The sequence below is a fragment of the Antrostomus carolinensis genome, unplaced genomic scaffold, assembly GCF_000700745.2.
Source record: "Antrostomus carolinensis isolate BGI_N321 unplaced genomic scaffold, ASM70074v2 scaffold30222, whole genome shotgun sequence".
NCBI classification, from domain to species: domain Eukaryota; kingdom Metazoa; phylum Chordata; class Aves; order Caprimulgiformes; family Caprimulgidae; genus Antrostomus; species Antrostomus carolinensis.
In genome coordinates this window covers 13,818-36,683 of record NW_010302087.1, presented here as the reverse complement: position 1 = coordinate 36,683, position 22,866 = coordinate 13,818, and the positions used below count along the sequence as shown (strand labels likewise).

Here is a 22,866-nt window from a genome sequence, read left to right as displayed (position 1 = left end):
GGGCTGCGGGGCCGGGGCCCCAGGCTTGGCGCCACCGGGTCCTTGCAGTATTGCGCCGGCCCGGGGCTCTGCCGGTGCGAAGGGAGAGGGGCGATTCCCCCCTGTTCCTTAGAAAGCCAAATGGAAAAACAAACAAACAAACAAACAAACAAATCACTGATTTCCATTTTAAGTAATATTTTTCCTTTAATTTCCGTTACATTTTTATTGCTCTCTTATCAGCTAAAGCCATTTTAGATAAGGCTCGAAGATGATGCTATCTTTTGCTAGGGCAAGGGATGGAACTGGTCACTTTCCTCCATTTAACATTGGTTTGTGGTACTGTATAAATATCGTTTAACTTATGGGAGGATAACTTTTTAAACAGGATGTTGAATGAGTACTTTGTCTGAGTTGTATCTGCTGTCATGGGCGTACAAAGGAGACTGTTGCAGATTTATATTTTTGAGAGGTGTTCTTTGATAGACGGTGCTTTGTAGTTGGAGCTGTGCGCAAGGTGTTCCAGTCTCCTCGCTCAGTCTTGGCAAAATCTGGTTTGGGCATGTGAAACTCAGGTTTGGCATCTGAAGTGATGCCATCTGGAATGCAGGTGCCTCTGTACTAAACCAAAGTGTACAGCTGTAGGTTTTTTGTGCGAGTGGCGTTCGCTTACTTAGTTTTTTTCTCTGGTTACTCCTTGGTGCAATGATTGTCTCATCTGATAACTGTTACTTGTGGTATGTGGTAGGCTCACTGTGCGTTTGTATTGTGCTGAAAGAAGAGATTTTCATAGTGGGATAATTTAGGCTATGGTTCCATAGTCACTCAATCCAGCACATGTACAATTAACAAGAATGGTACACTCGCTTTTTCCCTTCACTCCACAGTATATTCTGCCCCCTCCTTTGTGCTCACACTTGTATTTGTGAAGTTGCAGGGTGAGCTGATTTGAGGAAACATGTGGCTGAAAGTCAATCCAACAAAAACAGAGTCTGCCGTGATTCATTGCATGGTGGGACCCCAAGGGAGAAAGGAGATTGCCCTTTCTGAAGGTGGTACAGTTTCTTATTGTGTTTCCTGGGAGCCGTAGCCATAGAAGAGATCACAAGTGATTGTAGTGGAGTTAAAATTCAGCTATTGGTGCTATTAGTTATTTAAAAGTGAGCTATCCCAAAGGTGTGGGAAGGTAATGTTGTATTTCACAGTTAAGCCAAGCCAGGTTGAGAAGCTTGCCTCTGGGCAAGCAAGTTTTTAGGCTGTACTGCACCCTTATCTTGGTCATATAAGTTGTCTGTGGGGCAGCCCTGCAAATTACATTGCTGTTATGACCCAGGTTGAAAGTAAGTAATTTTTTAGAAGGAGATAATTTTTAATCTGATTCCGATCAGTTTGTGTTGGGGCTCGATGGACAGTTGCATGGTCACAACTGAGGGGGATGACAAACTGGGATAGAGGATCAGAACTTTCTTAAACTGACTTCACCATCACTCAGTCTGCTGTTTCACCGTACCCATGACAGGCTGTGAACCTGTGCTGACTGTAACAAAACTTTCAATGCCAAATGTGTCAGTGGTTCAGACTTGGAGAAATCTGAACAAGGAGTTTTTAACTGGAAGCCTACCACTCCGTCTTGGGGGGGAAGCCACTAAAAATCCTCACTTCACACAAACGTTATTCTTGACAAACACTATTCTTCCAGTGTTATTTTGCACCCTTCTTGCTCAATTTACAGTAGTCATCTTAGCAAATTGTTGCGGATTCTTGATGTTTTTCTTGCCTATTTTATTTCAGAGAAGAAGGATTGAAAAATCATTAATCCTAGAAATTAGGCTTTAGCAAGTTAGCTAGTGCTGAACTGCTGAGCCAAATAGATTTATTGTTTATTTAAAAGATTATTACTGCATTTAAGGAAAACCTTTCTCTAGGAAGCAGCTCTCACAGTAAGAGGGTTCTTGAGACAATTAATTATAACTCTTCAACCTGTATTGTGCCATCTCTTGCATATGCTAAAGCCCAGTGTGAGTAATTCTTAGGGAATATATTGTGCAGATTTTTCCCGTGGAAGCTTTTGTCCACCAAAAGGTGTTTGACAGACCCTACTTCTTCTTTAAATGTGATGTTACAAAGCATAAAATACATATACAGGTTGATTTTACTTTTTAGAAGTACTCTTTACAAAGTTAGCATTAATTAGAGAAAGATAAAAGCTGGGATTATGCTCATATTTTCCAAACAGTGGAACTCGGTGTGCTCAAAAGAAAGCAGACAGCAGATAAAGTTGGGTCAGCATGGCTGGGTTAAGTTTCAATAAAGTTTTCAGATTTGTATGACTTAAGATCCCCTCTCCAGAAGTTTGAGGATACAGTGTGGAAATGTGGAGAGTTACACAAATGTGTTAGTGAGTGGCGTTTTGGAGCTGTCACTGGAACGAAATGAATTCACCAGAAGACTGAGGAAGAGGAATTTAAGCTGTAACAAGGAAGGAGGACTTGGAAGAGGGGAGTATATACATAAGGATGGAAGATGAATGATGTGCAATGACAACCCTGATGGGGTAAAGGTATGGAGTTGAAATGCAGAAAAGTTTTGAGTACAAGCTCTAAGTTATTGTCCCTACCCTTCATATGAGTAGGAGTAGTTCTGTTTGGGGGTGGGGGGGGGGGGTTTGGGGGTTTTTTGTTTGTTTGTTGGTTTGTTTGGGGTTTTTTTTGAGATGGAGTGCATGCATTCCCAGGCTATCAGCATGTTTGCCCATTTCCTCATGCGTAACGGGGATGCTGACAGCCAGCAGAGCTGTATGTTGGACATTGTAAGTATGGATGGTGTTAGTTTCTTAGTATCTGGGGAAGACTTTGTGTGAATTGGATGAGTATGGAGTGACAGCAAAAGTTTGAGGTGAATGTTGAAAAATGTAATGGAGGAGAGGAAGGTCAGGGCTGTAGAGTGAGAGATTTTGCCGGACTTGATTTGTCCTTGCAAGGCTGACACATGCTGCTTTTATTTGTCCCTGCTGACCTGTGTGCTTGTTCTTTTTGTAGTTTCTCTCAGCTTCTTTGCTTCCTTGTAAGAAAATTGGCTGAAATTAGAGGACTGGAGTATATTGGGTCAACAGATAAATAAAAAATGAAGAGTTGGTATGCAACCTGTGTGTTTATATGGCAATGGTAACTGCAGTTTAGGTGCCAGAATAGGAAGGGAGGAAAATGCAGTGCAGTGCATAAGTAGGAATGACTAGTGTTGGTGTTTGGTGCTCCAAATGAAAAAGTTGTTAAAACTGGAATTTCTCAAACTGAGAAAAGGAAAAAAAAAAAAAGTTTGCAAAGTTCAAGTATGTACGACTGGAACTGGAACTGCTGGGTCTGGGCAATCTGTATGGCAGTCATAAGCAATCCTAACTTCCCAAACCTTCTAAGTATAAACTATTTCTTTCCTTTGCCCAGAATTTTGTTCTGAGCTGTAATCCTCACTTCTCTGTCTCCAGTTCCTGGAGATGGTTGTCACATACGTGCCCAACTTGCCAAGAGTCTCACTGGCAAGAAGGTGCCCTTCAGGATAATCAGTTCTTGAGGCAGCCCTCAAAATTTGGTGTTATACTGGGCACATATGAGCCTTCAGAGTGTGTTTCTGAGACACATGCACCTTGTGTGTGTTTTATCTCAGCCAGGCTGTTGCAGGATCATATTGTGCTATACAACACAGTTGGTCTTGGAAAGTAGTTAAAATGTGTTCTGATAAATGCTGGGATGCAGATTAACGGAGCAAAACAGAAATCACTAATATGTTACCTTAGGACAAGCTTATGTGTGCAATGGATTCTACTGCAGATTTGTACTGTGAGTAAGTTTTGTTCAGGCAAATTTGAGGGAATTCTTTTGCTTTCTTGTTGTAGATTATGCACTGTTCTTCTTTTGGTCTCTCGGAGGACTGCGCTGAATCTGTGGCATCTTCTCAGGGTGGATGCAGACAACGTAGTGCCCCTGCTGCTTGATAGTGTAGTTTTCAGTGGTGAAAGTAATATGCAGTGCATGACTGGTTTGGCAGAACTGAAGCTGGTTCATTGCTTCCTGTTAAGCAGAATTTAAACCATGTTGGTTTGAAAAAGTAAATCAAGTATCTCTGTCTTTGGGCAGTCTCATCTGTTTCTTATGGAACTCCCCTTACTTTGGTCATTCCTGTATTCTAGTGCCGTGTTCTTGAATGATGTGAGGTGTAACTAGTTAAGCGTAAATTACCGGTAATTACATTTTCTGTATTGACTGTGTGTCCAAAGGAAGGTCTGTGCTCAGGCCTTCTCTGATGTAGTTTTTTCAAAAGCAACCTTATTTAGCTCTTGTTTAGCTCTACCACTAATAAAGAATGATAATGGGAATTCTGTTATAGAAGGTGTTTCTATAGTGACTGGTGTTCTTAGTATTATGTTGCACTTACCTGCTGAAAGCGGCAAGAGGTGAGGAAAACTGTGGAAAACATCACTGCTAGGAAAATCTTTGTTTACGCTGGTTTATACTTTGGTTCATTTTGTTACTAAAGCTGGAAAGGGCCAGAAATCCAGACACTTTTATTAAAAAATTCCTGGCACTGTTTTTTTGTGCAATATTTATTTAGCTGCTTCTCCTCTACCAAGAAAGGAGGACAGCAGCAAATCTGAGACTTTTTGAACTTCTCTCTGTTTTTCCACCTTCCAGAATGGTGCGTTACAAAACGTATTTTTGAGTTGAAAATTTCCGTTCTAGATAATGTAAATATAGAGCGTGTTATTGGCTGCTGGGATGAGGAGTGAAATGCAGTTGATGCCCTCCCCTTTCTTTAGTAACTAAAGACAATTCAAAATAGTTGGAACAGTTGTGCTTCTAGTTTGATTTTTTTTAATTGACCCATCCACCCCGAGTCTCATATGTTAAGCAGAGCAGAGTCACTTGCCTTTCTGTAGCTGAGGTTAAAATTCTCTGATTGATGGGCTTGCACTCTTTCTTCAATTTACAGAGACGTTCACCGAGTCTCCGCTCTGAGTCTTCCCTGGAACAGAGTTTGCGGATTACTGTTGGTAATGACCGGTATTGCACTGGCACACCAGAGCGAAGGAGGCTGCCTGATAGACTGGGCTCACCCATTGATAACCTGAGTGACAGGTATGGTCCTCCGCAGATGGGGGTTCAAGTGTGTGAAACAGTAAGAACACGGGAATGGCTGTGCTGGCTGAGACCAAACACCTAATTAGCCCAGTGAATGCCTAGGGAATGAGGCTAAGAGGGCAAGCATGCCATGATGCTTCCCTGGAATACTCCCCCAGCCTCCAGCAAAATGTGGTGCAGGGGATTCCTGAGTAAAAGTCACTGCCTGTGTTCATAGTAAATCTAAACAGATATTTCTTCTCTGATTTTTGTCAACTGCTTCAAAAACCCATATATACTAAAAGTGCCCAGAGTATATTGCAGGAGGGAGCTGCTTCATTTGCCATTTCACAGCTTCAGCCACCTTCTTCTGTTTCTTAGGAAGCTACCTAGTCCTGACTGAAACAAAAGTTGTTTATGGATAGTGTAAAGCTTCAACTTCCTCATTTATGGAGAGGAATAATCTACTTTCCTAATTTTTGAGAATAGTCCAGAAGAAAGCTCTAGTGTACCCTAAAGAAGATTTATTATTTTGACTTTAAAAACCCTGCAGAGGAGAAGTAAACATAGTCAGACAGTCTCATACCTGAAAAAATAAGTGTTAGAATTCTTAGGGTTCCTTGATTGGAACTGGAGAGAAACATAGTTAATGAAGAGACGTCTTTTAAGTTAAAAATACTGCTGTGAACGGTGAAGTATAAATACTAGATACTATTTAGAAATCTTTACCTTCAGTAGGAGAATAGGTATAATCTGGCAAAAAAAGTAAAATCAGAAGACTTAGTGCAAATAAAATCGTTTTCTTTGTCTTGAATTGCAAAGTTAAAGATGGCATAGCTTGTGCCCCAGAGCAGACAATTGCAGTTTCAGGCCAGGGATAAGCATCTAGCACAATATATGCACTGTAACTTTCATTTTTGGTCTAAATATCTCCAACTGTTAAAAAAAAAAAAAAAAGTGAGATAGAGAGAGAAAAAGAGGGAAGTGAGCAGAATAAGTGAATTTCCTGTCTTTCTCAAGTGTAAGGTTAAGTTTCAGCAGGTGTGGAAAAGCAAATGAGTGTTTAGTTTTCAATACTGTCACTTTTACGCCTTTACCTCAGATCTCATGGGATCAATGTTCGATTTGTAAATCCCCTGTGCAGTCTCCAGTCTTCTGCATGAAATGAGTGCATGTGCCCAGGGAGTGTACAGTGGTTGGAAAGAGCAGGAAATGGTATGTAGGAGAACTGGCACTGCTCTGGCAAATCAAGAACCTGTGGGATGGGGGGGGTGTGTTTGTCCTGTTGCTTCCTTTTCTTCAGTGAGGTTTTATATTTAACCTATTTTGTGGTTATGATGCATGGTGAGAAGTAACATCAGGTACAGTGGAGTTTATTTTAACATGAGTGAAAGTTATGAAGAAATTTTAATCTGTCTCTGTTACCGGACCCATAGATGTAAAAAAACGGCCAGAATGACTCCTGAGAAGGTATAAAAGTGACAGATGAATCAGAATGAGAATAAGAGAAAGTGAGGTTGTGTAGATCTCAGTTTTTAAGGGACTTCCCATATATTTGTAGTGTAGGTATGGAAGAACTCAATGTAGTTACATTTACTTTTTTTTCTTTGTCCAGTCAGTTTGTGCTGGCTGCACTTGTCTGAGTGGTGCCCACTGTCCAGAAGCTTGAAGTGTGTGACAACCCAGTCATCCCTTAGCTTTTCCTTTATCTTCTAGGTACTGCTTCTGACTCCCAGACTTCTTCACTGTTTAGCCATTTTGGTTGTTTTTAGAAGACACTTTGTATTCAGTTAAGGACATTGTTTATAATGTAATTTTTGTCATGTATTTTTTTTTTTCCCTCTGAGAAGCTGCACTGGTGCTGGAACACTGACTTTATATCTGTCACTGGGCTTTAAATTAGCCCTTATAGTGAATCATCATTGTGTTTAATACTGGGCATATCACATTCCTGTTTGGCATGTGAAACATTCTCATTCTCATTTGAAAAAAAAAAAAAAAAGAGTGTTTTCTGAAGATGTCTCTTCAAGCTCTCAGTTGGAGCAAATAATTCTGAATTTAGTTATTCTCAGCTATTTTTACTAACTAGTCAGAGATTTCAAGCAATGACTTTTACAGATTATTCTCTATAATTTGCAGAGCCTTGGGATGATAGAGAGGTTTGTTAGCCTATAAAGGATAAAATATCAAAGGATGGATATCAGGGATGCTTTTGGATTCCTCAGCAGCAGTGGATTTTCAGGATGCCCCAGGAGAATTTATCAGGGTGTGTGTCCACATGCAAGTCCATCCTAAATCATCTGTAGGAACTTGCTCCAAGTTGTTAGGCTAGCCAGCCTCCTGCACATGTCTAAGAAAGCATGCTGAATGCTGCTGGCCTGTGACTTCAAAATCACCTCAGCAGCTCCAGTCTTCTACTTTAATAGCTTAGTATTTTTTTGTCTTCCAGAATCTCATTCTATCAAAGTGAAGAATATATCTTATCCCTCTCCCTGTCTTCCATCTCTCCCTCTGTCAGTATTCTTAAGACACTCTGCTACTATCTGAGCTGGCATAAGCTATACAGAGCATCCCACCAAGTCTTGCATCTGAGTTTAATCCAAAAGATTAGACCATATCACTGCAGTGACTTGGTCTGTGTTAAGCTATGCTCTGAAATAGCTTTTTTTGGCATAATACCAAGGGTGACAGTTGGTTTGAGTATGAGCAGCTCATCTGACTTCTTACTCAAAGACTGTCTGTTAAGATGGAGTCCTGTTGGTTGCCGACAGCATTATATATTTCTGTTTCTTTGTATATGAATAAATATGCCAAAAAGTAAACTTACCTTACAGTAGTTGTAGGTCTCTGAGGCATCAGGTCCATGAAGACTATGGTCTGTTCTCCTTCTCTGAAGCTGCAAATTCCAGTAATTCACAGATTCTGTGTTGGTGAAGGAAGTGAGATGGTCACAGTGGTACCACGTTGTATCCTCTCTCAGGGATGCAATATCCTGTAGTGGATATTGCTGACTAAAAGCACCCAAACCAATTAAGAGGGACATATATCTGTTGGACTGTATTTACAGAAAACATATTTCAAAGAATCACAGTTTCTGTAAGGCAAGTAGTCCTTTTCCTCACACTGGTATTTAATCTTTGGGTTTTAAATTCGCATCTTAGCTCTTCAGAGTGTGTTTGGAGCATCTTTCTAGTTGTAAGTATAGTAGTTTTACTGTTGCTTTCTTTCTGAATTATGGTCAAATATTCCTTCTGCTTTGTCACTGCAGTCAGAGCATTTGAATTGCAGGTGATACCTGGCAAGCATGAGTGCAAATTGTTTGCACAAAACCAAGCTGAAGGTGTATGGTGAAATACATCTCTTACTTCACCAGGTGTGTTCATGCAGTTTGTGTAGGTGTAGCAGGCTCTCAGAGAAGGTGACACCGGGGCTAGACATACCTTTATATAGGCTTAGAACAGCAACATTTATGTATGAAATGTAATTCTAGCTACTTTTTAGATATTGGGTGCTCTTGGAGGAGGTGGATGGGTGTACTTTGCTGGAAACTGGAAAGGTACCATCTAATACTGTGGGTACTGGTGTGTGCAATATTTGCCTTAGAAGATGGGTTGGACTGATAAAGCATCTAATAACACATGAAATGCTTTGCAGTGATGCAGGTTAGAGACAAAGTGAAGTTTTGTGTTGGTTTTGTTCGTAAATGTGCATGTGTAAAGTATGAAAATACTTGAGAAAAAGACCTTGTCTGTTTATGTCTGTTATTCTTTAGACTGGTGACTTTAAAAACTGGGGCTGTCATTTACCTGCACATTTTTTTGAAGATGTCATCTGGCATGACTCAGTTTGTCTCTTCTCAGATCTGTGGAGGGACTTTTCTCAGTAGAAGGAGGTGATTTTTGAGGGTTCAGGCAATCATACATTGTTTATCTCAAGTTGATACCTTGATCACTCAGGCAAGACATTTCTCTAGCGTTTCTGTCCCACTGATTTAACTTAAGGAGCATATTTGCTTCCCGTTCTTGGAGGATCTTGCTGTATTTTTGAAATAGCTGTGAGTAAAACCAGCAGCTGGTTTGTTTTGTTTCTGCCTGATCTAAAGAACAGTCCCAGAAAAGTTTTTAGGGACGGGGAAAAAGGCCTTAGTTAAAATGGTACTCCTAATTGGAGGTGTGTGTAGGAATTGGTCCAAAAGAAGATACACCAAGAGATGTAGGTAGTTATTCTGGTGGTGTGCCAGTTGCACATCCACTGTATGTAATAATGCAGAGGGTGGCACAAAGGAATGATACTATTACATTTACTATCCCTGGTTCATAGATACATTACAAAAAAGCTATGCTTCTTTTTGGGTATAGTAGTTCATGTGATTAGTGACAGTCCTGTCTACAGATCTGTTGCAACAGAAAATGTTGATAGAATTTGTCGTCTTTGTCCACAGCTGAAGATAAAAAGAGGATCTGGTTGCATTTGCCAATGTGAAACTGAATTATACCTTGAATAATTCATATGAAATGTGACCTTGGCATCTTGCTGGGAGAGATGAGGAGAGGGATTGTGATCTGAAATATGATAGTAACGGGTTTTTTTAAATGTGTAGTCTTTCTCCTTCACAGAAATAAATCCATCTTATCAATTTTTCAAGGCTCTCCTTCTCCAGTATGAGTTTAATTGTTCATGTCACTGTGTTTGCAGGTGACTTCCTAGGAGGCAGGTATAGTACTATTAAAAATAAGCCTCCTCCTCTCCCCTGCCCTTATGTACCTAAAATGTTGCTTCTGTTTAGTGATGGAGATGTTATTCTGAAACCGATTTGGAAATTTCTTACTCTTGAGTAGGAGTAAGACTTAGTCTACTCTGACTCAAGTACTTAAGTTTATTCTATGCTTCTCTTAAACAGGGATGATGTGGCTGATGGTCCAATATTCACTAGAGGCCTCTCATGTCCTCGAGGCCCTGAGAGATACCCATTGCATGAAGATCAACCTTCAAGTCCCTTCATCATGAGATACGATGAAGACTACCGCAACCGAGATGTTTTCCTCCATCGTTCAGATTACAGTCCACATTATGGTCGTCGAGAAGAGCTGCCTCGTGGATCAGACAGAGATGGTGACAAGCTCAGGAAATCCTCCTACCCATCGAGGCCAGAAGAACGGGGACGAGAAATAAAGCGTCCACGGTACGAAAAGGATGAGAAGATGCATGGTGTGAGTGGAGAACATCAGGGTTTCTCATCAGGAACACGAAACTATCGCAGACGAAGCCGCAGCCGCAGTAGGAGCCCAAGCCCATCGTACCTGAATGAGGAATTCCGGGAGCTTGACCGTGCAAGGAGGAAAAGGGAAGAAGAAGAGCGTAATAGAAACTCGAATCATGATGTTTCGGACAGTGGTTATGTGATCCCTGGCTTGACTAACACACTACAGAATTCTGAGCCTCGGTACACGTACAGGCCTGAGGAAATCCCATCCATGCCCAAAAAATCTATTTTGAAGAAACGAGTGGAGATGGAAGTAGAGTCTCCTATTCAGGTTTGATCTCTGTCTGACTTTCCAAAACAGTCACTTCATTCTACAGAATGTTAGTTTGATTTCCTAAATAGAAAGGCCAAATCTTTACATTTTCCTCTCTTTGAGAGAACAGATATCTTTTTGCAGGCCTATACAAGTTAGGATTGCATTAGAAACTTTAAACTGTAAAGGCATTTAATCAAGAATCATATATATGTATATATATATAAGATCTGAGGCAGAATAAAATGCCCCTGTTGAAATTCAGCCCAGGATGCTGAGATCTGGGCCAGCTGAAAAGCTGAGTCTTTTTGTACCGCAGGCAGTCAGGACATTGATCGGAGCTCTCTACTTGTCACAGTGCCTCTTTCTTGTTTCATTATTGACTTAGAGAACTGTGTTTGCCTGCCTTAAGGTGTTGAAATCCTATTTGTCTGTGATTCAAGTCAAAGTGTGGCCAAATTCATGTTAGGGGGTTTCAATTTAAAAGTTTCAGTTCTCATGCTTGCAAAAAATTAATGAAATATAACTGTGATTTTGTGTATTCTCTGAGATAAGCATTCATTGCTGGACATGACATTTCAGAATCACTAGGTAACTTGTTTTGTAATCTTATATGTTCTCTTTCAACTGTATATTGTTTTTTCTAACTCTTTTCTTCAGCTGTGAACTCAAGGAGAAATTAACATGTTCCTTTGTTCTGTGAGGTGCATAGTTTCCTCAGAAGGTGCTGTAGTAAATAGTAACATCTCTCTCTTTCAGCCTGAGGGCTTTTCAAGCTGTCCAGCTCCCAGCAAGGATCTTCCTCTTCTTTCTAGTCATTCGTCTTTGCCCCAGAGTAATGACACAGCTCCTTTTGCCTCTGAAGTGGAGAACTTTCTCAAACGGTTTAACAAAGACTCTGTTGTGGAGTCTGCAAACAAGGAGGTTCGTGATGGTTTGTATGAGTGGAGCCCGCTTTCTGGGGCTCCTAAAGACACTTTCACATTTGAGGAGAAGTTTGGAAGCTTCTTAAGTCACAAGGAAAAGGTAGAACCCAAGTCAGAGCCTGCTGATCGCCATACTGACTTCCTGCTGCCTCACGAGAGGGCCAGTCAGGATGGCAGTGGTTTCTCCCGAATTCTGGGCATGATGGCTGATTCTGTCAGTGCTCAGGAAAAGAGGAGGCGTAGTTTTCCTGACATTGAGGATGAAGAGAAATTTCTTTATGGTGATGAGGACGAAGACACCAAAACTGAATCTGTTCCCATTCAGAAGCCGCCAGTGAGTTGTGGCAACGAGATAATAAGCCAGAAAGTGAGCCCACCTCCTTCTCCCACTCCAGCTGTCAAGCTGGATCCTTTAGAAGAGCCTAATGCTGAATATGCCAAGATCCATGACTTACTTAAAACCATTGGACTTGACATTGGCGTTGCTGAAATTGGGAAACTGGCTGTTCGTACCCAGGAACGCCTTCATGGCAAGAAGTTGGCGTCTCGCTCCCCTGATTGTCGCTCTGCAGATCCTCGCAGACTGGACCCTTGGGACTTCCGTCGCAGCCGGAGTGACACTCGTTCTCCCGAGTCAGGCCAGCAGCACTCAGCATCACCTCCAGTCTCTTTCCAGCAGTCTAAAGATGCATCTTCTCTTCAGAAATCAGAATATACTAAGAACAAGCCAGTGGGACAGGATATACCTCCGTGTGTACCAGAACAGCCCCTTCCTTCTGTCTCTCTCATTCCCTCAGTTCCACCAGCTCCTGCTAGTTTGCCGCCTACACCCACTTCTGTTTCCCAGTACCAAATTCCCAACTATTCCCAGTTCACTGCCCCTCAAATGCCCCAAAACTATCCACCTCCCACAATGGCTCCTCCAGGATACGATGCATATGGGCACTATATGGCGTATGCAGCCCCTGGCTGGACCATGTACCCCCCTGCCCAGCAGCCTAATCCTGCACTGCCAGAAGCTCATGGTCTTCTTACTATGGCCATGTCAGCAAACCCCACACGTCCTAACCTCCGGGTGATTGAGACAGTCTCTATGGGAAAGGATGTCCCTGATTTAAAAAGAGATGGTTCTGTGCTTGTTCATGTCCCTACCACTCCTGCTCATTCCAAAGCGCCCCTTCGTCTGCCTTCACACCCTCTCAAAAATACCACAGAAAAGATGTCGGATGAAAAAAATCGTGCAGCTCAAAAGCAGAAGGTATGTTATCTGTTCTAGTACATCAGAATATGTTGGACTGCTTGATTGCTTGGGTAAAAGCTTTTCCTCTTCAGGTGCACCTTTTTTTTTTTTTCCTGAGTGGTTCCAGTTTAAAAGCAGTTGGACTAAATTTGCTTTTCTTAAAGATTTTTAGGCATTTGTCTGTATTATTCTGTGACAAGTTTTAAGAATTGCTTTTAAAATCCCCCGGAGCTGTATGCCCTTGAACAGCTGAAATCAAGCACAAAGTTGAAGTTCTTGTGGCCAGCCAAAATCTTACAGAAAAAACACGTGGTGGCCGCAGCCTGGCTTTATTCGGCTGAGCTGTAGCAATGCAAATACCCAAATATATCTAGATACATAAGTACCTGAAGGGATAGTATAAAGAAGATGGAGCTGGGCTTTTTTCAGTGGTGTCCAGTGGCAGGACAAGAGGCAGTGGGCACAAACTGAAACACGGGAGGCTCCATCTGAACATGGGACATTGTACAGTTAATACCATGGTTATACCTATATTAGGCATTCTTAAATACGTACTAAATGACGTTGTCATTCACAGTTGTGTACAATTTTCCCTCTACATTTCTATTAATTATCTCTTACAAGAATCACAAAATCAAAAGAACTTAAGGGAAACTATTCTTTACTTGATGCATCTGACACCAGTTTAGGTTATGGGTGTTAATGTTTTCTTTTTCTAGTTATCCTGATTTGTATGATAATTAGGAGTGGGGAAGAACATATTTTAAAACAGGAAAGTGTAGTTATGTAACTGCCAAAGGACTGGAAGATTCCTGAAAGACATTGGGATTTTCGAACTGGTGTCTACTCAGTCTTTGTTTTAAAAATAAGGGCATAGAACCATAATTTGGGTTGGAAGGAACCTTTAAAGATCTAGGTCCAACCCCCTGTCATGAGCAGTGACATCTTCCACTAGATCAGGTTACTCAAAGCCTCATCCAACCTGGCCTTGAACACTTCCAGGGAGGGGGCATCCACAACTTCCCTGGGCAACCTGTTCCAGTGTCTCACCACCCTCACAGTAAAGAATTTCTTCCTTATGTCCGATTTAAATCTACCCTTGTTTAGTTTAAAACTGTTGCCCCTTGTCCTGTCACTAGAGGCCTTGGTAAAAAGGCTCTTTCCATCTTTCTTATAAGCTGCCTTTGTGTATTGAAAGGTCACAATAACGTCTCCTTAGAGCCTTCTCTTCTCCAGGCTAAACAACCCCAACTCTCTTGGCCTTTCTTCATAGGAGAGGTGTCCTTGCCCTCTAATCATTTTCATGGCCCCAACAGGTCCATGTCTTTCTTGTGCTGGGCGCCCCAGAAGTGGATGCCCTACTCCCAGTGGGGTCTCATGAGAACAGAGTAGAGGGGGAGAATCACCTCCCTTGGCCTGCTGGCCATGGTTTTTGTGCAGCCCAGGATACAGTTTGTTTTCTGAGCTGCAAGTGGACATTGCTAGCTCATACCTAGTTTTTCATCTACATATGCATATCTGCATTAGAGACATTATTTTAGTGTAGCTGTGCTAAGGATAGATCGTGTTGGTAGATCTGCTAGTAGAAGAGTGGCACATGGCAGAGGCTGGAAGCTTTTTGCCTCCTCAGTTCTATCACACTGTTCAGAATAAATCAGGCCATGAAAAGATGGACCACTGAATCCAAGAGAGGCTCAAAAGAAGTCACTTTAAATTTTTAGTCTGAGATAACCTCTCTGCTTTTTGTTTGTAAGAGGAGTGCTTACACAAAGTGCTACATTAGCAGGTAAGTGAGCCTTCACTGCTGGCAGAAATAGTAATTTCTTCGTTGCCATGGTAGAAATTTTGTTATAAATGAAACTTGGCACTTCCTGTCAAGCTCTGTTGGCTGAAGGTATGTGGTTTTTTTCCTGCTGTGACATACCCTGGTAGCTCACCTATGCATCTTGGCTGGACTTCTAGGGCTCTGTTGGCACTACAGACCTCTTTGGCTTGGGCTTAGTCTACTGATTTTTGCTGGGATGGCTTGGAGCATAAAAACTTGCATGCTACAGTTGGTATCCCTATGCTGGCAGAAAACCCAGAATGAGAGAATGGTGTTTTGATGATTAAGAAAAAACCCAAAACAAATAAAAAAAACCTTGTGGCATTTAAGATGTGGCCTAGCTGTGTTGGTAGAACTCCTTGCCGGGCTTTACTCCAGGCGGGATCTAGGGATCCCTCCAACATTTACATTGCCACAGTAGTTGTGATTCTCTAGGGAAGATAAGGCCTTGGGTCAGTTGTTGTTTGTTCAAGGGAACAGTCAGAAGTAAGCTTTAAGAGCACTGTGAAGATCAAAAAATTGGGATTTGTCTCTTGAAACATGAAGTTGGGAAGGAAATTTAAAGAACTTTTCAGGTTTCATTTTAGCATATTTCCTGGTTTCCTTCTGTGAGAATCAATGAAAACCAGTGAAAAGCAGATTTGTGAGCTTCTCATGCCAAAGTTTACCTTATTAAGCAAGAAATAAACTTAATCCAGGGATACTGCATGAGTTTTGAAGAGCCATTTAGCATTGATCTTGCCCACCCCTGTAGAAGATAGTCAGCTGAGCATGACTGCCTTGGGAAATGGTGCGACAAACAAGGCAGTTCTGGGGAATACACTCCCCAAAAAGCAAAATTTGCCTTCATCCAGGGTTGAAGTGGGAGCACACAATATAGTTACCTGCAGATGCAGAGGAACAGGTGTATTTGTTGTGTTAAAATACTCAAGAACATTTTGAGAGTAGTGAGCAATGTTCTGTGATTGGTGAACTGAGGTCTTGCTGTCATTCTTGCAAGGCTGATTACCTTTGTTGGGAAGAAAAGAAAATCCAGTCCCCTTCCAATCTATTTAGGTGATAGAAGAGAGAGAAAAACTGAAGAATGAACGAGAAGCACGGCAGAAGAAGCTTTACTATCTCAAAACTGAATTGGACAGGCTTCGTAAACAGCAAGGTACAATGCATCCCCCCTGCCCCTGCTGGTTTTTTTCCACTGGGATGTATCACACGTCCTAGTACCTGGCTAGAAGTGAAGACCAAAATAATAATAGTCTATAGTTTAAAGCTAATATTTTCATACTCTGGGCAATGCAGAACTCTTGAGAAAGCAGTGACCTAATTACCGTATTAAAATTAATTATGGCAAAATTTGGCTGTTTCACTGAAGCAAACATCTTTTTCAGCATCTTGATAAGTTGAATCAATTGCATTTTGTCCATTTTAGTGCTTCTTTAGAAGAAGTGAGAACTAGTAACTGAAGAGAGGTCATTGTGCCTTTCAATTTTTCCTGAATCTTACTTGGAGAAAGAAAAGTCCTCTCTAAACAGAGCTAGCTTTTTTATTTTTAAAACATTTATTTGGTCCAAGTAAACACCAATTTCCTTCACCTTTGGGAAGGATACTTTCAGGTTAGAATGTATGATTAACTTTTGCTTGTTTGGTCACACAGGGAAACAGTGATTGTTAAATTGATTCTCTCTCTTGAGGATTATGGTTCCTCTGTTAGGGGTATGTGTTCAGGCAGTCCTTATAGAGGTGGATCATGCAGATTTAGTGATGCTGTATGTGAGAGTCAGTTCCATCTTTACAATTTCCTAGTCAAGATTTAACGGTAATATTTTATATTAGTATTTGTTTCTGGGATAGTTGTACAGATCTTAAGACAATTTTCCTGTTGCATTTCCAACTCTTCTACTTCCTTGATTGGCTTAGGAGAAATGTTGAGGAAAAAACGTCGTGAGAAGGATGGACACAAAGACCCCTTGTTGGTTGAGGTGAACAGACTACAAGAGAATATTATGAAGGAGATTTCAGAGCTGCATAAAGAGTCTGATGCAGCTGACAAGAAGCAGTCTGAGCTTGACAAAGTAGCACAAATCCTGGGGATTAACATATTTGAAAAACCCCGGAAACCATCTGTGGAAACCAAAGATTCCTCGGAAAAGAATAGCAAGTCAGAAAATGCAAAAGGTCTGGAGAAAACATCTTCCTCCAACAAGGTAAAGTCTTCTGGCTTGTCTGCTAATGATTTTCCCACTAAAAGAAGAGGGCACTGGGGAGATAGCTGCTCCCAGACATGTACTAGAGGATCATTTGATGTCATTTGTTATCACGTCATATGCTGGTTTTGATGATGCATGCAGGTGAGAGTCAGTGTATCGGTGTTTATAATTTCCCTGAGGGTTTGTGCAGTTCGATACCAATTACTGTTTTTGATCTTGGTTTTGCTGAGGTGTTGGTTGGGTTGAACAGTATCACGAGTGTAGCTGTTCAGTCTCAATGCTGTACCAGGAGGACAGACTTTTTTCCTCTACAACATTTCTGGCGTGGCCTGTCAAGGAGAAGTGTTTGCAGCATCCAAGCTCTCTGCAAGTTTGGAGTGTGTGGGTCTTCTCACTGGGTGGTGATATTAACAAACCACAAGACTTACATCTGATTGTCAGCTTAACATGATTGTTATGTACATGCTACGTGTTCTCTCTTACAAAATGTCAGTCTGCATCAGTCTGGTCTCTCTGACATGGTCTATACTACTGAGCGCTGGCTATAGCAGAACAGTCTTACCACGTTGAGGAAGATGATAGTTTTTACTTTGGAAGTAGTGTATGCTAGTAACATCTGAAAGGTGTTTTGCATGTATTCAGGAGATTAATTTTCCTGCTTTTCAGATGTTTATTTAAATATGTAACCGAAATACCTGATGGGAGATGATAGATGCTTTTTGTGTAGACCTTACTGTATATTTTTTGCAGAGAGGAAAATATTATTAGGGTAGGAAGTATTTCCTACAAGGTCACTGAAATCTGTGTATCCTGTAAACTTTTCCTTATGCTTCATCCTGGTCCGGTTCAGAGAACTCATTAGGTGTCTTTCATTTTAAGGCTTGCTTTTATGTTTTGTTTTTGTTGTGTCTTGAAACATCAGTGAAGTTTAGTTATCCACTTATTTTTACAAATCATTTGCTTCAGTCACCACATCGTAAAACTAACGTAGGCAACAATGTCTGTTAAATCCTACATTGCATTACGTTACATTGCTTTCTTTTCCTGAGATATGGCATGTGTGAATATACTTTTCATTATTTTAACTTACATTATTTGTATTGCCCAAACCCAAAATGACTTGATCCCCTTTTCATAATTCCTTATTTTAACATAGAACATAATGAGTTCTGGCCAGAAACATTTAATATAGGCACATAGGACACTGCCTTTAGTCTCCAAGATTCACATTTTAATTCTCATTGTTAACTTTTTTAACGAAAAGAAAGATGGTGCAGGCCTTTTGACACAGATCTGTTGAATCTGCAATCTGAGGGCAAAAATGTATGCCTTTCTGCTTATTTGCAAGCTACCTTGTGGTCTCTTGCTGCTGAACCCGTGTCTGTGTGTTGTAGTTACATAGTCAGTGTAGAGGTGAAGCTAGCCTTGTACTAAACAGACACATCATCCCTTCTGGGTTCTAAATAGCAGCAAATTATAAAGGCATCTTTGAGCTGGGGTTAAGAGCTGGCTGTCACCTGTCCATGTGAGGATCATTGTCTTTTTAAAGTTCTGATTGAGATAGTATTTTTATAGTATATATTGGGTGAGTTTATATCTGTAGCTAACGTTAACAATGACACTTCTCAGACATCAGGAACATCCTTCCATGCACTTCCTGCAGATCATAAGTTGATCTTCTCAGTGTTGAAGAGAATGTCAGCTTTGCTCTGTTCCTGCAGACAGAATATATGCAACTATTCACTGGGTCACTTTCTACTCTGCAACCAAGAACTAGATTGTATTGGGATATGGCTATCTGTGGTGTGCATAGTAGCCTGGATGTCTCTTCATTGTTTGATTTACAATGTATGTTGTGTGGAGTGGTGTTAATAGGAAAGAATCTAGGCCTGTTTATCAAAAGGAGTTTCGAGTAAGGCAGATGTTATTTAACAATTTTGAATCTGCTTAAGTAAATGTGTTCAACGCCGATAGTGAATAACTTGGGCATCACGTAACCAGCTCGCTAAGGTAACGTGCTATTCTGTCCAGACTGCCGTGCAGATTAGAAATCATAATGAGGTTTCAGCCATTGAAAAAGTAACTCAAAGCTCAAAATACATCTAGTACTATCGTGATCTAAATTAGCAGGGCTCATTCATTATGTGTTTCAGGGATTATTTGTTTTGCTACTCTGCAGTGTTAGTTTAGTATTAATTTTGGCTCTAGTCCTGAAATGTCTGTGTATCACTGTATGGCGTCTTTCTGTACAAATCAGCGTAAGTGCAAATATCACATGCTTACATCGCAAGGTGCTTCACCTTATATACTCAGGTAATTAACAAAACACCATCTTTCTTTTATTGCTAAGAAACAAGTCTTCTGGAGAATTCAAGAACTCTCAAATAATCTGATAAACTTGATTGAGTTAAATACTTTTAGTCAACTAATTGTTACTTCCTTTTTCACTCTGCTTTCATCCAAGCTACTTTTATTTACAGTAACTTCTGAATGCTTCTCGGGGAACCATTTTAGGTTGTCTGGGTACTGTTCGGCTAGTGTGGTAAATTGGAACTATTCACATCTTCATGTGAAACCCAAAAAGTGGGAAGGGTGCATGCCATAGGGAATTTGTTAATTTGGTTCCTTGATTACCTACAACCATCCAGCCATTACATCTGGGAGCCTTATGGGAAGCTCTTCACTGCGGCCATGCAGCGTCTTAGTTGGGAATACCAGCTCTCTGAAACAGTGGAATTAGCCTGGGCGCTGAAAAGCAGGTGATTTTTTTGTTTTGTTTTGGTTTTTTTTGTGTGTGTGGCTTCTGCTGGAGGCAGGTTCTGAGTTCTAGAGCATTATATATTTCCTGCCTTATCTTAGAGAAGTGTTTCCTTTTGTTCAATTTAGGAATCAAAAACTACTAATGAAAAATCCAGAGGTAGAAGCCCGAAGCCAGCAGAATCTTCTTCACAGTCCTCCAAACATCCTTTCCAGTTGGCCAATATTTATGAATATTATGATGCAGGGAACCACTGGTGCAAAGACTGCAATACCATCTGCGGGACCATGTTTGACTTTTTCACACACATGCATAATAAGAAACACAGACAGGTATGTTGCAGGCTTCCTTCACTAAGTGCATTTCACGTTGCTATGAATATTAGCACTAAAACATACATCACAGAACTACATTTTACAGGAGAACCTGAAGTAATAATGAACCCATTAAGTTGCTTATCAAATTATTTTTCCCTAATGTTGGACTTGAGCAGCTTGTACAGCTACTGGTGTGTTCCGACTAGTGTAAATGAGACCTGTGGTCAGTTCGCATGGGAGCTAGCATTTGATATTTGTGTTTCATGTGTTTACCTGTTCTTTGCTATCATTTACATCTTACCCTTTTCCCAGGTTATTTTCTCATTATAAATTGCAAAATGGGAGGGGAAAGAGAGGAAAACATAGTTCCTGTAAATATTTGCACGTTGATTATAATGTTCAGTGTTCTGAAAGGATGTTAAAAAGGAAAAAGACAAGTGTACTTGCCTTGCTAGTGTAATATATGAGCCTGTATACCTCTGTCACTGTGCAAATAGACCCTGGATCCTTACAACAGACCTTGGGCTTCGAAGACCCAGAGCGAGACCAAACAAGACTCCATAAAACGCATCGATAAGATAACTGTTCCTGCCAAAGGTACGTTGTTTTTTTTTTAAACTTGGGTATCATCTCCCTTTGCCCTCCAGCAGGTTACAGTTGCTCAGAAAAAGGAATTTCAGAACTTTACCTTGTTATAGGAGCACATATAGGTACTATATTATTAGGTAAAAGGCAAATTATTTAATTTCATTGTAGTTCTTATGGAAAAAGTCATGAAGCAAGAGTGTAGGAAAAGTCCTTCTCTTTTTAGAGTTTAGTTTTTAAATTTTGAATACTAGGTGACTTTTTCTTTCTCTAGTGCAGTTCTGAAGTGATTTTTGCTGACATATTAGAATTCAGAACACAACCACAAGAGCTTGCAGTGTTGGGGCAGATCTCGTGCAATACTCCACACAGTCTTGGAACGGACTCTTCCATTCAGTACATTTTTAGTAGAGCTGTCCCTGAAAAATCACTGATGTGTACTTGGTAGAGGGTGGATACAGAGAATCTGAGAAAGCCGTATGGAAGGAGCTGTAAGTGATCTGAAAATTAATTTAAGATTTAAAATCTGAATGTCTAAATAGGCCTGTCAGTGATCAATCTTAGTTTATTGATCTGTTAAGTACTTCTACTAGTGCCCGCTAAAGGAGAATCTGTTGTTTGTTAGATAGCTGCAGCTGGTTCTGTAGGCACAATTATGTGGTCTTGCTGAGCCTCAATAAAAATACTTCTGTTCTTTTTATAAATCAGGTGTTTAGTATTTCAGCAGACTATACCAGAAAGATGGAAAATAGATTAAGATGGTAGGAAATGTTAACCTACTTCAATAGGGCATAGCCTATTAAAAGGATTTTTTGAATCATAGTAATCAAGCTTCTTCACTTTACATGTTGGCTCCCAATAGTGGTGTTTCCCATACTGTAAGTGTAAGGAGAGCAACACTAACTGTTCTAAAAGGAACATTGCTGGAGGTTTTGCTGTTGTTCTTTGATGTGTTTATCTGGCTTTGTTAAGACGTTGCCATTTATTAAGTTCTGTTTCTCTGATCGTTTTCTTCGGCCTTTTCAGGCTCTGAGTTTCTGATTCCCATCACTGGATATTATTGCCAGCTCTGTCATGAATTTTTTGGAGATCAAATCTCAGCAGAGCAGCATGTGAAAAGTCATCCCCACAATGAGAAATATAAGGTTGGTAACTACTGTACCAGGAGTGAGTCATTCCTTGTGTTAGCTTCTACTTGTTCTGTCTTCCTTTCCTAAAGAATGACATTTGACTCCTTGCAGTATATATATTTGCTTATTTTAACTACATTCTACTGAACTAAATAAGCAGAACTTGTCATTACATAGAGACTAATCTTTCATCTGCATGAGGTTGAAATGGTGTTTAAGTCCCAGTGTTGATTTTCAAACTCTTCTCTAAAGCGAGAGCACTGCTCCAAGCCACCATTCAATTCACATTAAATTACCGAATGTGGAGTTGGTAGCATCTCAGTCTCTTGGTAGGAAGTTCTCTGCTCTCTTAGGGTCTGAACGAGTCAAAACTGTTACAGAGCTTTTTTTTTTTTTTTTTTTTTTTTGTGGAAACAGTGGCTAAATTTGTGCTGTTTATTTCGACAGAAATACATAGATGAAAACCCACTGTATGAAGAGAGGAGAAATCTAGACCGTCAAGCTGGATTGGCTGTAGTTTTGGAAACAGAGCGTAGGCGTCAGAGCGAGCTGAAACGCAAACTAGTTGAGAAGCAGAAAGAAGAGAAGGATGAGAAGAAACCAAAAATAATAAAGAAGGAGGAAGCAAAGAGCATCCCAGAGCTTGGAGAAGGAGCCAGTGAAGCTCAAGGCAAAATAGATTCTTCTGGGCGAAAAATGGGTATCAAGCTTAAACTGAAGAAGGAAGATAAGAAAGAGGAGAAAAAAGAAGAAAAGAAAGAGGAATCTAAAAAGGAATCACCAAGCCAGACTTCCTTTGGTAAATTCAGCTGGAAAAAGACTGAGAGAGAGGATAAAACCCCAGGAGGAGCTATCCCGAAGGAGGAGAGTACAGAAGGAAACAAAGAGGAGAACAAGTGTCAGCCTGGGAAACCCCATGCCAAGCCCATTGAAATCAAGCTGTCTGGGAAAACTGTTATTCCACACACTAGCCCATGGACACCAGTTGTTTTCACATCAACACCATCAAAAATTCTACCCAATCTACCAGTCCCCACCATGATTTTCAGGAAGTCTACTGTTGCAACAGTGAGCAAACCAGCACCTTTAAACACCTTTTTATCCATAAAATCCTCTGGAGCTACTACCAAACCACTGCCTGTGGTAAAGGAAACCAGTGCAGATCTTCTGCTACCTCCGGATATCATCTCAAAAGCTTTTGGGGGAGAAGAAGTAATTTTAAAAGGGGCAGAGGAGGATTTGAAAGCAGCAGAGAAAAGTGAGTCTCCTCAGACT

General features: G+C 40.7%; 1 protein-coding gene across 1 annotated transcript in view; it reads left to right on the top strand.

The window, feature by feature from the left end:
- The first annotated feature begins 2,722 nt into the window (after positions 1–2,722).
- Positions 2,723–22,866, top strand: part of ZNF318 (zinc finger protein 318) — a 22,740-nt gene continuing 2,596 nt past the window's right edge. Inside the window, 12 exon segments of the mRNA XM_029083952.1 lie at positions 2,723–2,788; positions 3,869–3,947; positions 4,665–4,717; positions 4,963–5,108; positions 9,991–10,624; positions 11,366–12,790; positions 15,654–15,753; positions 16,512–16,798; positions 19,688–19,891; positions 20,374–20,473; positions 21,488–21,606; positions 22,039–22,865. Of these exon segments, the coding sequence (XP_028939785.1) occupies positions 2,723–2,788; positions 3,869–3,947; positions 4,665–4,717; positions 4,963–5,108; positions 9,991–10,624; positions 11,366–12,790; positions 15,654–15,753; positions 16,512–16,798; positions 19,688–19,891; positions 20,374–20,473; positions 21,488–21,606; positions 22,039–22,865 (4,040 nt within the window).